This window comes from Spinacia oleracea, chromosome 3 (assembly GCF_020520425.1).
Source record: "Spinacia oleracea cultivar Varoflay chromosome 3, BTI_SOV_V1, whole genome shotgun sequence".
In the NCBI taxonomy this organism is placed as follows: Eukaryota; Viridiplantae; Streptophyta; class Magnoliopsida; order Caryophyllales; family Amaranthaceae; genus Spinacia; species Spinacia oleracea.
The window spans coordinates 399,601-415,595 of record NC_079489.1 but is presented as its reverse complement, the minus strand read 5'-3'; the positions used below and the strand labels follow the sequence as shown (position 1 = coordinate 415,595).

The 15,995-nt window shown below is 33.8% G+C and overlaps 4 protein-coding genes across 4 annotated transcripts; 1 reads left to right on the top strand and 3 right to left on the bottom strand.

Moving 5' to 3' along the window:
- Window positions 1–310: 310 nt before the first annotated feature.
- Window positions 311–3,417, top strand: LOC110782341 (acid phosphatase 1). Its single transcript, XM_021986472.2, has 3 exons — window positions 311–1,145; window positions 1,276–1,485; window positions 3,040–3,417. The coding sequence occupies exons 1-3, from the start codon at window positions 706–708 to the stop codon at window positions 3,215–3,217; spliced, it is 828 nt and encodes a 275-aa protein (XP_021842164.1). The 5' UTR covers window positions 311–705; the 3' UTR covers window positions 3,218–3,417.
- Window positions 3,418–4,142: 725 nt separating this feature from the next.
- On the bottom strand, window positions 4,143–7,426 carry LOC110782340 (putative kinase-like protein TMKL1). The gene is made up of 2 exons (XM_021986471.2): window positions 6,739–7,426; window positions 4,143–5,314 (listed from the first exon to the last, which is right to left on the bottom strand). Exons 1-2 carry the CDS (start codon window positions 7,256–7,258, stop codon window positions 4,695–4,697), a joined length of 1,140 nt encoding a protein of 379 aa, XP_021842163.1. The 5' UTR covers window positions 7,259–7,426; the 3' UTR covers window positions 4,143–4,694.
- Window positions 7,427–10,294: 2,868 nt separating this feature from the next.
- LOC130470615 (uncharacterized) lies at window positions 10,295–11,412 on the bottom strand. The gene has a single exon (XM_056841123.1). The coding sequence runs from the start codon at window positions 11,292–11,294 to the stop codon at window positions 10,593–10,595; it is 702 nt and encodes a 233-aa protein (XP_056697101.1). The 5' UTR covers window positions 11,295–11,412; the 3' UTR covers window positions 10,295–10,592.
- A 3,094-nt stretch (window positions 11,413–14,506) lies between these two features.
- LOC130470614 (transcriptional regulator SUPERMAN-like) lies at window positions 14,507–15,423 on the bottom strand. Its single transcript, XM_056841122.1, has one exon. It carries the CDS (start codon window positions 15,263–15,265, stop codon window positions 14,729–14,731), a length of 537 nt encoding a protein of 178 aa, XP_056697100.1. The 5' UTR covers window positions 15,266–15,423; the 3' UTR covers window positions 14,507–14,728.
- Between the last annotated feature and the right edge of the window lie 572 nt (window positions 15,424–15,995).

The window sequence follows — 15,995 nt, the reverse complement described above, 5'->3', positions numbered from 1 at the left end:
ACCCGAGTGGTTAAGACTGAAGGTCTGTATACGATAGGTCACATTAGAGCTGGCTAACGTGTCGCATTTGTGTTTTTTCTCGTGTCGATTTCGTGTTGTTCATAAAATTTATCAAAACTATCTAAAAAGTAAAATAAATTGCATAATATGACAAATTAATCTAAACGGGTCGTGTTTAGGTTGGTTTCATGTCGTATCAACCTCATGTTTTCACTCAGTAACTTCGTGTCATGTCAATTTCGATCGGATAACAAAAGACTTTCACTTTCTCAATAGTCAAATGGTGATAGATGAGCTAAAGAATAGGACGGTAGCCGGCCAAAGTGAAAGAACAACGGTTCCTTCCTTTCTTCTTCCTTTCCCATGACATTGTGAAATTATGATTCTAAAATTTCCAAATTGCGACTCTTTAATACGTACTCGTGTAAATTTCCATTGAATAAAAATATACTTTCTCTCTCCAATAGAATATCCTCTTGCTTAACCAATCCCATTGATCACCATATCCAGCCATTCATCGCCCTATCTATTACTTCACTCTCAAGCAAATTACTCCGTCAACCACAATCCAATCCAATCCCCCCTATAAATTACATTCCTCCCATTATTTTACAATCCCATCAGCGTTTTTAATTGTGTTATCATCTAAATCTACACTATTTAATTCTCTGATTTTTTTCCAATTACATAAACCCCAAATCCCCGATGATTCCGACACCCAAATCCTTAAAGATGAAATCTTTGTTGATTTTTCTTGTGTTTTCTCTGCTTTTTGTACCCTCATTGTGTACCCAAGAACCATCAAATTGTCATCAACTAACAAGAAACATGATTCTGGAATACCCAGATGGAGGAAGAGGAGGAGCAGACCCAGAAGAAGTGATTTTACAATGTACAAGTTGGAGGTTTGCTGTGGAAGCTAATAACATGAATTCATGGAAAACAATCCCACAAGAATGTGCTGATTATGTCAAGAATTATATGTTGGGTAAGGGTTATTTATTGGATCTTGAAAGGGTTTCCAATGAAGCTTCTGTTTTTGCAAAAAGTGTTCATTTTGAGGGTGATAGTAAAGATGCTTGGGTTTTTGATGTTGATGAAACTTTGCTCTCTAATCTCCCTTATTATGCTGATCATGCTTTTGGGTAAGTCTTTTTCTTCTAAACTTTTTTTTTTTTTTTTGGAATTTTGGTGAAATTACCCCAAATTTGTGTGCTTTGATGAATTGTTTATAATGCTGTATCTGATAAGTGTAAATTTGTGGACAAATCGTAGTTTGGAGGTGTTTGATGGAGTGGAGTTTGATAAATGGGTTAGCAAGGCCATGGCTCCAGCTATTGAATCCAGTTTAAGGCTCTATGAGGAGGTTTTAAGTCTGGGATTTAAGGTTTTCCTGTTAACAGGCCGTAGCGAAAAGCTGAGGGATGTTACTGCTCAGAATCTGATCAATGTTGGGTTCAAGAACTGGGACAAGCTTATATTGAGGTAAGGAAATTGATCATCATTCATTTTCTTAGCACTTTTATGTTAGATATACTTGCTGCTATCTTTTTTGGGTTGAATTTCAAGTTATTTGGACTAATTTCTGTCAAAACCTATTCTGTTGGCAATTGATGTTTGATTACAGTATATTGAGGTAAGGAATTTGATCATCATTCCTTCTCATAGGCAGCACCTTATGATAAACTTGCTGCTATCTTATTTGGATTAAATTCCAAGTTATTTGGACTAATTTCTGTCAAAACCTATTCTGTTGGCAATTGATGTTTGATTATCATTTATCATATAATCTATCTACAGATCTGAATTTGTGAAGGCTGATACTAACTTACTAGGTGTTTCTGTGAGAATTTGTTACATTCCCAAGTTTTAGCCCTAGGAGGAGTAGTTTGTATGGTTCTGTTCCATGTTTTTAATCTAGTTGTTATTGTTGATCAATGTGAATAGCATGTTCTGAATTACCTTGCGTATAAGATGATGTTAGGTGAAACGTCAGAATTTTACAAAGAACTTAATAATATATTGACCTTTATTCCCAATTATCAAAATGCTTGCTTGAGAATTGAGATTGAGCTTTTCAACACTAGTTTTTACCAGATGTTCTCGTGATTTTGATGCCTAATTGATGATATTTGAGGTTCTTACATGTTAATGTATTCAACTCTGATGGGCTGAGGTAGATATGGGAGTCTAAAAACTTGAAGCTGGAAATGACTCACATCCATTGAGTCACCATTTTCGCTTCCTGAAAAGAATCCACACTCATTAGGCATACCTTATGGTAAAACTTGAGAAATTCAATTCCTTATAATTGGCTGATCCCTAAATAACAAAAAGCTTGAGTTGTAAGCATTGATAGAATGTTTACAGTTTACCTTCCGACCCAAAAACTAAGTTTTTTTACTGGCCTAATCCCCTAATCATCTGAAAGACATTTGTAGGATAGTTTATCTAACCTACAAAACTAAGTCCCTCTGCTATAAGCCCCATAAATACTCGTACTAAGACAGGGTTTGATTTTAAGGCACATATTAACAAACCTGATCACGTAATTAGGGCAGCCTAAACGGGCTAAACCTAAGACATTGGTCTGATAGTGCCTGCATCATCTTCAATCCCCTGGTTTCTTGCTAAAATACTGCTAGCTAAAACTGATATCTTGTTCAGAGTTAATAGAACTTTTGTGTACTACATTACTTCAAGGGGATATTATTACTTCATTGTCCAAAATTGTGGTGCACTTTGTTAATTTTACATATCACCAACTTTTGTAATTGCGAGATTAGTAGAAGTAGCTGTAGTCTGTAGAACACTATTTTGTTGAAGATGTTTCTCAGGATGTTATTTTCTCTTCTATTTTTATGTTTAGCTCTTGAACAACATAAACAAGCCTTCTTAACCTATGAAAATGCTGAGTTTCAACTTATCATTTTGCCTACATTTATGCTATATCAAAATGGTGAAAATGCAGAAAAAAGTCTCAATCTTTTGTTGGTTCATGCTTGTTTGAACACTCATTCTGTGTGATTAACTTCCCAGGAACACGGAAGACCATGGAAAGTTAGCAACGATATTCAAATCAGAGAAGAGGAGCGAGATGATGAAGGAGGGATTCAGGATCCTGGGCAACTCAGGGGATCAGTGGAGTGATTTGTTGGGTTTTCCAATGTCTACTCGTTCTTTCAAGCTCCCAAATCCTATGTATTATATTCCCTAGTGAAAAAGGGCATCATATTCGTAAGTCAAACATCTATATACTTCTTATTAGTCTAATTATTGGAGTAAATAGTTGTACATTGTATTAGGAAATTAATCAAGTGCATTGTAAGAGCCTCTTATGTAAACTAGAGGTATATTATGTATATTCTGTTAGCTGATTTGGAAATTAATAGAAAATGATAAACTGGTTGGCTTTAATTGGTGTAGTTCTTCGCCTTGATGAGTACTCGCTCCGTCCCTTAGTTAAGTTCAGATAATATAATTTCAGAAAAAATAAGTCATTTTCATATATTCTAACACACAAATAATTTTATTTCAGTCAAATAAGTTTTTTTCAGATAAAATAAGTTCAGCTAAGTTCAGACAAAATAAGTCGAATAGAAAGAAGCCTAATGTTTGCTATGGGGAAAACATTAAGATACGGTTGTCATTTACCTCATACACTGTAGTGTAATGATGTTTTTTTGGAAGCGGTAACAATAGACAAATGTCATACACATCCAGTCAAAATGAATTTAATTCAAGGACCATTCTCCACTTACCAGTTGTCATTAGACCATTTACTATAAATAAATGTTCCACACATTAAAAAACTGGAAATTAAGACAGAGAAAGAGAGAATAGAGTCAGAGAAACCAAGAGAGATGATTTCTAATGGCTAGATTTTGTCACATACTTGATCCAGATTCATGTTTTTATTAATAAAAAATGGAAATTGTTGAATCTAGGACAGACTGTAAAGAATTACTACTATACTGTATTTTTCTTACTGCAAGGTTTTGTTTGTATTCATCACTAACAGACTAAAATCTGTAATATTTATTTACTTAAAACACATGTAACCACCATCAAGTTGACAATAGATGGATTAATGTCCTGTTTAACATGAACATAAAGTCATAAACTGATAACAACACTTCACCTAAACAACAAACTAGAGATTTCTAAACAGTTACAGAGTAACATTTTACAACACAGTTGGGTTATCTGTGCTACCATTGTACAAGAAATTACTGTACTTTTACTCAAGATTGGAATTTTCTGTTGAGTATAACTATCTACATCCACAAAAATATAAGTATTAATTAAGCAGGCTTTGCCTCCTTATCCCTAAAAAAATAATCAATATGTTAAGCATAATCATTAGCAAGGTCTTGTTAAGCTTTCCCTCTTGCTAAATCCTGCAGTAATCAGCAGACAAGAAGATAATTTCTGAGGGTCCCAATAATATCCAGCATCCCATGTTTCCTTGATTCTGGGCAATTAAATAAATCTTGGAAAATCCCAGCAGTCTGATTGAGCACAAATTCCAATGTGTTTTTCCTTTGCCATCTGACTCAATCCTTCAACTTTTGTTTACAACAAAGTGGGCACACCACAATACCACAAATTCATCAAAAGTTTTGATCTTTGTTGTCCCCCTCCTTCAAAAATTTGCCATAATATGAAGTTAATCATTCATCAATCATAATATGTTAAGTTCTTTTGTGTTGTAAAGCTTGTTCCTTTCCAATTTCCTCAACTTTCCTTGCCACTTCACTGGCTTCTGGTCTTAGAGAAGGCGATGCAGAACAACAAGACATTGCGAGTTGAACCAACTTCAGTGCACAATCTTCTGTCTTATGCCTTTGTTTTCCTGTTTGATTAGATACAATTTGGGGATGATACATATCATTGATCCTATGATCCAAAATTGCCCTTCTTATGACATTTGGCAAGTATAATTGTTCAGAATCTGATGAGTTTGCAGTAATAACGGGTTCTTTACCAGTTAGCAGCTCAAGCAAGAGTATTCCAAGACTGTATATATCAGTACTTTCACTAACATCCTTCATTTTCATCAGTTCAGGAGCCTTATACCCCTGAGCTGCAGAAGTCTCTAGCATTTCTTGGCCCGCGGTTGGGTTTAAAACCAGATGTAGACCGTAATCTGATATATATGGCTGAAAATCTGAACCCAACAATACATTTTTAGACTTGAGATTGCCATGTATTATAGGTTTGTGCAATCCTGTGTGAAGATAAGCTAACCCCTTTGCTAAACCTAGGGCAATGCTGTAAATCACATCCCATTTGTGAGACTCGTTGTTGCTATCTGTAAATAGAAACACAAATGTTTAAAAAATGCATGTTCATTGTATTTGAAGTTCGAACTTAGAACAACCCAAAAGTGTCTCTAATGCTCTGATCTGTTCACCTTGTTTCCACTTATTTCAGAAAAAATAAGTTCAATTAAGATAAGTTCAGGTAAAATAAGTGAAAATCAGGTGAAATAGAACGCACCCTAAATACTATGCGTAAGGCGTTAGAACAACATGTACAGAAGGCAATTAAATATCGTAGTAAGGGCAGAATATGGGAACGGACCGGTTCAACATGTGAGTCAGTTTTCAACTTCTGAACTAAACAATAACAGGAAATATGAGCTTAGTTTCTATCTTTGACCTTTGAGTGTTTCATAAAGAGTAACATCCCCACAACTAACTTGAGCCGTCCTGAGCCGGATTGCTCTTTTTATTCTTAAATTATTCAAGATTTGAGGATCAAAAACTTCGAATCAAGAATTAGGATAAAGTGGAAGGCCAATACAGAAAAAGATTTGAAGAATCGAAAGAACAGGTCTAATTGACCTATGAAAGCCGGCAAAATGACAGATTCGTGGGCAGAAAACAAGAATCAAAGAATGGAGTTAAACAAGAGTAATTAGTTCATCTAGGAAAGAGAAGGCCAAAAAACAGCATAAAGGGACCCCAGATGCTAAGATTTGAAAAGTCTGATTTTGACTTTAGCATAGAGTTAGCTGGATTGAAAGCAAAACTCCACAAAACATCAACATTTATGGAATGCAGTGAATTTATGAGAAGATTAGGACATGTGAGTAACAGACTAACAGTAGACTAGTAAGAAAGGCAGCTACTTTTGATCTGTGATGACATTGTTTATGGATTGACAACAAAGAAGAATCTAAAACTTGTTAAAATAATTAACATTACAGACAAATCATACTTAAACCCAAGTTTAGAAGCAAAGTATGTTAAACCCGAGTTTAGAAGCAAAGTATGATTAGTTGATGACCAATATTGAAATAAACATGGCTTGTAACCAAGGAAAGCACAGTACAAGGAATTTAAGGCATCAGAAAGATTCACCAAGACAGCACCTTTATTGTTTTTTTTAAGGATAATGTGCCCAGAAAGTTCATGTTTGCTAATAATGTCAGAACAGAACATAATCTGATGCATAAGGAAACTCAATTCATGGTAATTTCAACAATATTCAATCTAACAAGATGAGAAACAATCTATTTCAGCAACAAACAGGATATTAAGAGAAAGGTAACTGAAATTAAGAAGCAAGAACACTCTTCAACAACAGCAGCAGGAAAAGAACAAACAGTAGTTCAACAATTCACCAACCAAACAATAAAATCAAACCAACCAACTTCATTAAAAGCAACAAACAACAATTTCTAAAGAAAACCCAACTGAAATTGAAGTGAAACAGAAAGAAAGAAATTACCTTTAATGAATTGAGCAAGATTGGGGTGAGCATAAAATGGATGAACCAAAAGCTTCTCACCTCTGGGACCCATATAGAAAGCTTTCAGAGGGACCAAATTAGAATGCCTGACTAAACCAATAGCATGTACTACAGGAATCACTTCTCTAATGGTCCCACTACAAGCAGGTCTCAAAAATCTAAGCAATAAAATTGAATTATTATTATTATTATTCCTATATAAATTAGCCTTGTATAATGTACCATAACTTGATTTTCCAATAACTTCACCAGGAGCATCTAAAATGTCAGGAACAGTCAGATCTTCACCCCCTTGGAAACACATCAACTCTTCTTCTTCTTCTTCTTCTTCTTCCTTGTTGTTTTTGTTAATAGTGTTCCCTAATTCTGGGTCCCCTGTTTCAGAAGGCTGGTTTTTTTCTGGGTTTTTTCTTTTGAGTAAGTAGATAATGAGTATGAAGATGATGAATGTGAATGGGATTAGTAGAAATAGAAATTTGAGGAATTGGGTTTGTTTCATTTTTGTTGTTGAGAGAGACAAATAGGAGAGAGAAAGAAGGTAATAGTATGACAATGTGATTTTGATTTTGCATTTGTTGAAGAATGTGGAAGTGTGGGGGTGGAGTTTTAAGAGTAGGCCATAAAGGTGGAAAAGGTGTTATGATCTGGGAATTCTGTATTGATTTTGATAGGGAACTAAAGTAGGGACACATTTTTTGTTGCCATAGTCTCTGGTTTTTTATAATCTTATTTTTGGGTTGTTTTGTTGATTTTTTTGCCATTTCTTTGATTAGTATATGTTGGTCGGAAAATTAATTGAACAAACTCTAGTTTTTATTTTTTTTGGGTGTATGCGTGTTCCAGTTAAAGGTAAAAGGTTGGCCAGAGATATTTTTTCATTCTCAAAGATTGAGAATCGAACCCTGATCAATTGATAACGAGACAAAGTGAGCAACTAAAGAAACTAATTTGGCTCGTCAATTTAATAAAAATGATATTTGAGCATTCTAGAGCCCTTTCTTTTGCGATACCGTGGAGCCAAACCCCCTACAGTAGTTTTGGCTCACGTAGATTTGGAAAGATATACAATTTGAAGAAAAAAATTGCCTCAGTCGAAGCACCAGAGACCAAGTTACGACCCTTTAAAGATTTTTCTTGTTAAAAGGCATATCTGTTAATCGACGGACCAATAGGCCACCATGGCTGCTTAGCACTCTTAAGAATAAGGGGTTTCAAGTGTTGAAGTTGAAAAACTGTTTAATCGTTCGAATCCTTGTTGCGCAGTCTATAAATTATACGACCTCTAGTTGAATCATAACGGCTTACTTCAATCTTAACTCTATCTCCCGGTAGAATTCGTATAGAACTACGTCGTATCCGTCCTGAAACATAACCCAGAATCGGATCTTCATTATCTAAACGAACCCAGAACATACCATTAGGAAGTGATTCGGTAATCAAACCTTCATGAATCCATTTTTGTTCTTTCATTCCAGACAAAACCCCCTTAAAGTATCAACTAATAGAGGAGTGATATTAGACAAGCTGTCCTTTCTCTTTTTTTGTTCACAAGTAGGAAATTTTGGATCCAATTCGAATAGTATAGGGATTACCATATATAACATAAAATTTCTCCGCCAATTCCTTCTAGTCGAGCCTCCCGATCTGTCATTATACCTCTCGAGGTAGAAAGAATTGCAATCCCCATTCCACCTAAAATTCTAGGAATTCGTTGATAATTAGAATAGATTCGTAGACCAGGTCGACTGACTCTTTTTAAATGGAAAGTATTTAGATAAGGCCCTTTCTTGTTTCTTCTATGTCGCAGAGTTAAAACCAAAAAATATTTGTTTCTTTCTTGATGTTTTCTCGCATTTTCGATAAAGCCTTCTCGTAAAAGTATTTTAACAATGTTTTCGGTGATGTTAGTAGATACTATTCGAACCGTTCCTTTTCTATTCATGTCAGCATTTCGTATACAGGTTATTATATCAGCAATAGTGTCCTTACCCATGATGAACTAAAATAAGTGGTGCCCCAAAAATTTGATATAATCAACATGTCTTTTTATTAATTTATTATTATTAATTAATAAAAAATTAAAAATAAAAGCTATATACGTGATACACAATCTACTATTTCATTCAAATATTCTACTTCATCATCTTATAATACCTCAGGAGCTAATGAAACTATTCAAAGTAGTTATTTTTTGACTCTTCATTTATTTTTTTTTTAAATTAAAAGTTGAGCTCAAAAATAAACAGGGATTTGTATTTCTTAGGGATGTCGCCTTTATTGCAAAAAAGTGAACATTACTAAAAATATCTTATAATAACTTAAGCTATATTCGATATCCGTGTATTGACTGTCCTGACTGAACTAATGACTATTCATGATTACATAATTGAATCAACCGCATAATACGTAATTGATCGAACACTACTTGAAAACGGCTCTTCTGCTCAGAAACGAAATGTTCCAAATGTTCCTGGAAATTCTTGCTCCCATTGAACCATTTGTATCTATATGCATCAGGATCCCGATTCATGAATCTCTCGGTTCGAGAAAGAAAAATAAGAGGATCGAACCATTTCTTCTGACTCTTTTTCAAATTCGAGAAATCTTGGTTGATCATATATTTCCTTATAGTTCACTTGATTTACTGAATGACACAATAGAAGCTTTATTTTTCTAGATTAACTAGAATGCAAGAAGTTCCATTTGTTCCATAAATTTACCTCTCTCCTTTTTTTTCAGTTTGTCCACTCCTTATACGTGTAATACTAAGAAAAAAATTCCGACTAAGTCTTTGACGAGGAGAATCGAAGTCATAGGCACGTAGGTTCAAAGCCAGACCGACTACTCCAAGAGCACTCATCCATAAACCGGTTACTGGTAAGAAGTCGCTTAAGCGAAGCTTTCGGAACGTAGTCGCTTAAGCGAAGCTTTCGGAACGTAGTCGCTTAAGCGAAGCTTTTGGAAAGTTTACTTTCGCCTTTTGACCAATCGGGCTATTGAGTTTCTAAGACTGAGTCCCGGAACCTCCAAAATCAAGGTTATTGGTCAGAATGTTCCCAATATGCCCATTGGGACTCCAGGATGCATATTGGTCATTTGTGCCATCTATTTTGGGTCATCAATATACAATTTTAGCGGATTTTCTTACAAAAACAATGTTTGTTGAATCAAGGTCGTTCCTAGCCTTTAAGTGTCCAACTAAGGATCTTTATGATGGTTCCAAACTGCCATACAATTCAAATTTGGACATTTTCAAACCCGGAAAGGTTAGCGGATCAGACGTATAAACTTTCAGTTCGTAAACAAAGTCCAAGTCTAAGTCTAAAATGAGTATTGGGCTATGTATAAAGTTTCAGTTCGTAAACACTGGGCCCTTCTATTGGGCTATTACAACTAATTAATGTTTGCGAGGCTTGGGACATTGTTGCCTTGTTAGTGTGACACATAGTTTAGAACGAAGTGTTTATAAAATTATAGTACAATGATACGTAATTTTGGAACAAATTAAAGACTTGAGATAATGATCCGATCCGTCTTAATTACTACAAAATACATAGAATTAATACAATTAATTTATCTAGGAACATAAATATTATATATTATATATTATAACTAGCTAGCTAGTGTTTCGATCGATCCTTATTACAATAATTGAATAATAATCCGATCCGTCCTACTACTACGTATGCATATTTAGGTAATAATATAAGCTAAATTAAACGTAACAGGACAGTACAATATAATATCACTAGCTTAATGTTCTTTTATAAGTAAACATATTAGATCGAGGTTATATATATTACATATTATAAAGTAAACATTATTATTATGGATCATACCGGCCCTAAACGAAGCTCCAAATCAATGTCAGTAGCGTAATCCTCTTGTTTGTTGGTGTTGGCGTTGTTGGTGTTGTTCCAATTGTTGTTGTTGTTGTTGTTGTTGCCGTCGTTGCCATTGTTGTTGTTGTTGTTGTTGTTGTTGTTGTTGTTGTTGTTGTTGTTCTCTTTGCCTGTAATTTGATAGTGATGATGATCAATAAGGTTGTTGGATGTGGTGATCCTCAAAGTTAAATCAGGTCCATAATGAGAATGTGAATGATTATCCTCGTACATACCACCAAACAAACCAAGGCATGTTGTTGATTTGTTACTCATAAAACCATTATTATTATTATTCAATCTTGTAGCGTTGTTAGTAATAGAGAAAGGATAGTATCCCTTTTGTGCCACAAAACAAGAAGAAGAAGCTATCGATCTATGATAGGATGATGATAAATTTGTTGCAACGGGCTTAAACATTGGTACTGAACCTTGTTGTTGTTGTTGTTGTTGTTGTTGTTGTTGTTGTTGTTGTTGTTGTTGTTTGGCTTTGGCTTTATCTTTCCTATGAATATTCATGTGACCTCCTAAAGCTTGAGCATTGGTGAAGCCTCTTTTGCAATAGCTGCACTCGTATGTCCTTCCTACACCTGCGTTGTCATTCTCATTGTCACTCTCTTGCTCACTTAATCCCTCATCAACATTTACTTCCATCTCAAAACTCTTTCTTTCTTTGTTTATTTATTCATGAATATATAGCCATGGGAATAATGAATATAATATAACTAGGAATTGAAGTATATAATAATTAAGTTGATCATATATAAGAGCTAGCTAGGTCATATATGTTATATTAATTAGAGGATGGACCATGCATATATATATCTTGGACGTAGTTTCTAGCTAGCTAAGCTATAGGTTTGTTATATATAGTAAGGGTATATAATTAAGTATAATACGTTGCTTAATTAATAAGAAAAATACTACATGCATATCTGCGTATGTATGTAGTTCAATTCCACTTTGATGATGACTAACTCCCAACTCTTAATTAAGCTGACATTATATGTTGCTTGTTGGTCTCCTTAAGGAAATTATATCTTTCTTAATTAATTAATATCATGCCAGACTAAAGAGTTAATTAATTAAGTATATTATTACTTAACTAGTTTGTGCATGTGCTAATGCATGAGACTTCTATAAAATTAGCCGGTGAATGAGAGTTGGGGAATTGAGGTTTGGAGGCTTCTCATTCACCATCATTTAATTTGCTAAACATAATCCAACCTTCTGTTAATAGAAGAGCGGTTATTAGAAGACTCGTCTTAAACATTGAATTATTTAAGATTAATCGATTTTTCGTACGGTTAATAGAAGATCCGGCAAATGTTGGATTATTTTTATCAAATTTTTCTTAATATATAATATGGATTTACTTCTATATTACAGATGGGCCGGACAACTAAGCTAGCTTGTTATTTACGTAGTAGCTAGTTACGTTGTTACGTTAGTTCGATCATATTATACGACTGATGAAGCCAAGGAAATTAGACGTAAGAAAAAGGAGCTGATCGAGGTACTCCTAACTCCCTATGTACATGTATGTGCTTAATGCATGTGTATACTTGACTAGTTGTTGAAAAAGTTTCCATTAAAAGGGAAAAAAGGGAGTATGCATAATGCATGTAGTCTTAGCTAGTATGTAAAGTAACTAAAGACTTACATTAAAAGAGATCGATGTGAAAGATCAAAATTAAAGTGAAAGGGAATTAACGTATGAATTATAATTAGCAAGGCGTGCAGTAATCCTTAATTAAACTAGTCTTCTATAAACATTTATATATATATATATACATATATATATATATATATATATATATATATATACTACCTCCGTTTCAAAAAGTTCTTTACAGTTACTATTTGTACGAACTCCAATGAAAAATTTAACTACTAATATATCAAATTTCGTATGCAGAAACATTATAAAAAGTTGATATTCTGAAAATACATACCAAAACCAATCTAACAAGATCTTACATGTAACATTTTGATGTATATAATAGTGAGAATTTACAGTCAAAGTTTTCATATTTTGGACACATATTCCAAAGTGTAAAGAACTTTCAGAAACGGAGGAAGTATATATATATGTATATATATATATATGTGAGTTACTGATGGGTATATCAAACTGATTTTACTCTTTTTCAAACTACAACTATCAACCTAGTTTTACCATTTTTGATCTATCTATATATCAGACCCATGCATTAAGCAACTTAACCCTTTTCCATAACTTTTTATTTATATATAAGTAAAATAAAGTAATGGCCACTACATCAAAACCATGTTAAATTTGACATCTAATCTACCTAGCTACGAGTTTATTTGTGACCCAAGAGTCAAGTGATTTTGTCTTAATACGGAGTATGTCGATGTCATACTAATTTACTTCCTTTAACCCATGCTGCCCTCTCATTTATCACTAACATGCACTAATTAATTAATATCTACTTATTACTTTCAACTTTTTTAATTTCCATATAATCTCAAATATGGAGTACTAGAACGAATTGAAGGAAGTACAAATGCACGAATCAAGTCATGATTGTAGGGGGTATCCATATTATATTCTCACGAAGTCACGAGCTAGGTTATATTGTAGATGTGAATTGAACTGTTGCAGTTTGACCGAAAACACCCGTCAACACATAAGTTTGACCATTAATATCTTTAATTCTGTTGTACAAAGTAAAAATCACAAAGAAAATAAAGTTATGAAAATATATAACGTGTCTAATTCAACATTGCACTATGGTATTCGTATTTTCACGAGCTAGATTATATTGTAGATGAGTACAAATTATAAGGTGCACCCGGTTGTATGTTATTTTGTAACCATGTTCAAAGCACATTTTTACGGCTTAAAAACACATTTATGATTTAAATACACATACTTATCTATTTTCCATTTCTTTTACTTACAACGTAACACTTTTTCATATGTAAAAGTGTGCTTTTAAACTATAAGAATGTGTTTTTTCGAGGAGTCGGAAATATAAAACGAAACGGTTGCATGTAGTTCTACATGCAATCAGTTGTATCTTCTACCAATTAATTGTCAATTGATCTTACTCGTATATACTCGATCTATATAAGAAAACAAGAAGATTTGTCTTTGATCTGATATGGTGATAGTAAAATGAGAAGAAATTGAACATAGGCAATTAATGAGCTTATATAAACCCGTACAAATTAGTTAAGGATGCGCTCTATTCACTTAAAATTTTCCATCTACACCTATATTAATTAGCATGCTTAAAATTTTCCATCTACACCTATATTAATTAATTAGCATGATGTAAGACAATAAACTTATTGGATCGGACCGAATCGAGCCCGATTGAATGAAACGCGCGTACTTATGTTAACATAGTTATTGGACCAATTTCTTTTGTAAGGGCCGGCGCCGGGGGGTGAAGACATCCTAATATATATATATATATATATATATAGATAGATAGAGGAAGGCTCTCGTGAGAACACTTCCTTACGGTGAGAACACTTTTTAATAATGGCATTTTCGTAATTATTATGAATAAATATCCCAAATTAATTATTCATTCACGGTATTTTTTTCATTTCTCCGGTGCACTTTCTCTCTCTTCAATCCCCCTCTCTCTCTTTTCGATCACTTCTGTCGCTGCTCAGGCCGCCACTCGCCGTCGTCGCTCGTCATCGCTCGTCGCCGCCGCCCTCAGCAATTACATCGCCGGTCCAAAGTCCAAACCATAATTAAATGACAGTGTACATTAAGCAAATAGCGTATCAATGACAGTGTACCTTAGAATTGAATATATACTGAAATCAAGAAAATAATTCTAAAAATTTAAAGTTGGTTTACTTGTAGATACTCTATAGACTATAGTAGTACTAGCTCCGTAATACGTACATAGATCAAAGTAAAATAGTTAAGACAACAAACTAGCTAGGTAATCCATGGATCGATCACGTACTAATTATCAGCTAGCAAATTAAAGGAGAACATGCATACAGATCTAGTAGAAAACATAATTATCCGATCGATACGCATAAAATAAAAAAACCAAATATATAGTTAAAAGGAAAAACTTAAAATGAAGGCATTAATTGTAACCAAGACGAAGCTCCAAATCCAAATCATGGACGTTGAAAAGACGATGAATATTCATCTGGGAATTCAAACTTAATTTAGTGATAAGATGGGAGTTTGGTTTGGTAGGAGGAGATAATGAAGAAGATGACGATGATGTGCAATTGTAAGGTTGGATGTTGAAGTTGGGTGTATACGTAGGTGGTGTTGATGGAGTAGGAGGAAGATTAAGATTAATGGTATTATTAATATTATTATTATTATTAGAGATAATAATAGGAAGATTATTAGGGCTCATGGGGAAATTATCAAGTGTTCGTAGCCTGAGTTGAGCTCTATCTCTTCTATGAACATTCATATGTCCTCCAAGTGCTTGAGCAGATCTAAACTCCCTCTTGCAAAAACTGCATGTGTATGACCTTGGTGGCCATGAAGTCATCATCATCATATGACAACCATGATCATCAACATAATAATAACCATCATGTGTTACTTTGTTGTTGTTGTTGTTGTTGTTGTTGTTGTTGTTGTTGTTGTTTGTATTATCCATGCATGGATAACAATTAGGAAGTAAGAAAGAAAAGGGAGGATATTACTGGAAGCAAGCTTAAAGGAGGAGCATATATGTAAGTGGTATTTATATTATGAGCAATCGAGTTTGAGTTTATAGTAAAAGGGAAACCTTGGTTTTTGGTTGGTTTGGGTTAGGGTTTCAAACTCTTCCTAAATCTAGCAATATATATCCAGTGGATGTTAGTCTTCCTTGTTATCTTATCATTTACTCCTTAATTACTCTTATCTGTATGTCTGTCTATCCATGATCATTTCACTAACATGTATTCTTGCTTACCTATTTTTGGTTGACCGTTTGACCCATCACATTTAAACAAAAATAGTAAGCATATATGAGTCAACACTTTGTTGTACTTATTGATGTGCCTAAAATATCAATAATTGTTCTAGTTGATTGGACATTAGTGATCAGCTAGCTAGCTTCAAATTATAATTAGAAGGTGCACTCGGTTGTATGTAGTTCTACATGCAACCGTGTACTGTTCAAAATACATTTTTTTTGGCTTAAAAACACATACTTAATTATATAGCATATATATATGTAACAATTAATGTGCTTTAAAACTTTAAAAAGTGTTTTAAATTTGTACATATATATGTGCTTTTAAACTACTTCAATTCGATCCGTATAAAAATATGATTTTTGAAGAGTTTAAAACAAACCGGTTACATGTAGTTCAGTACCTTCTAGCTACCAATTGATCGAT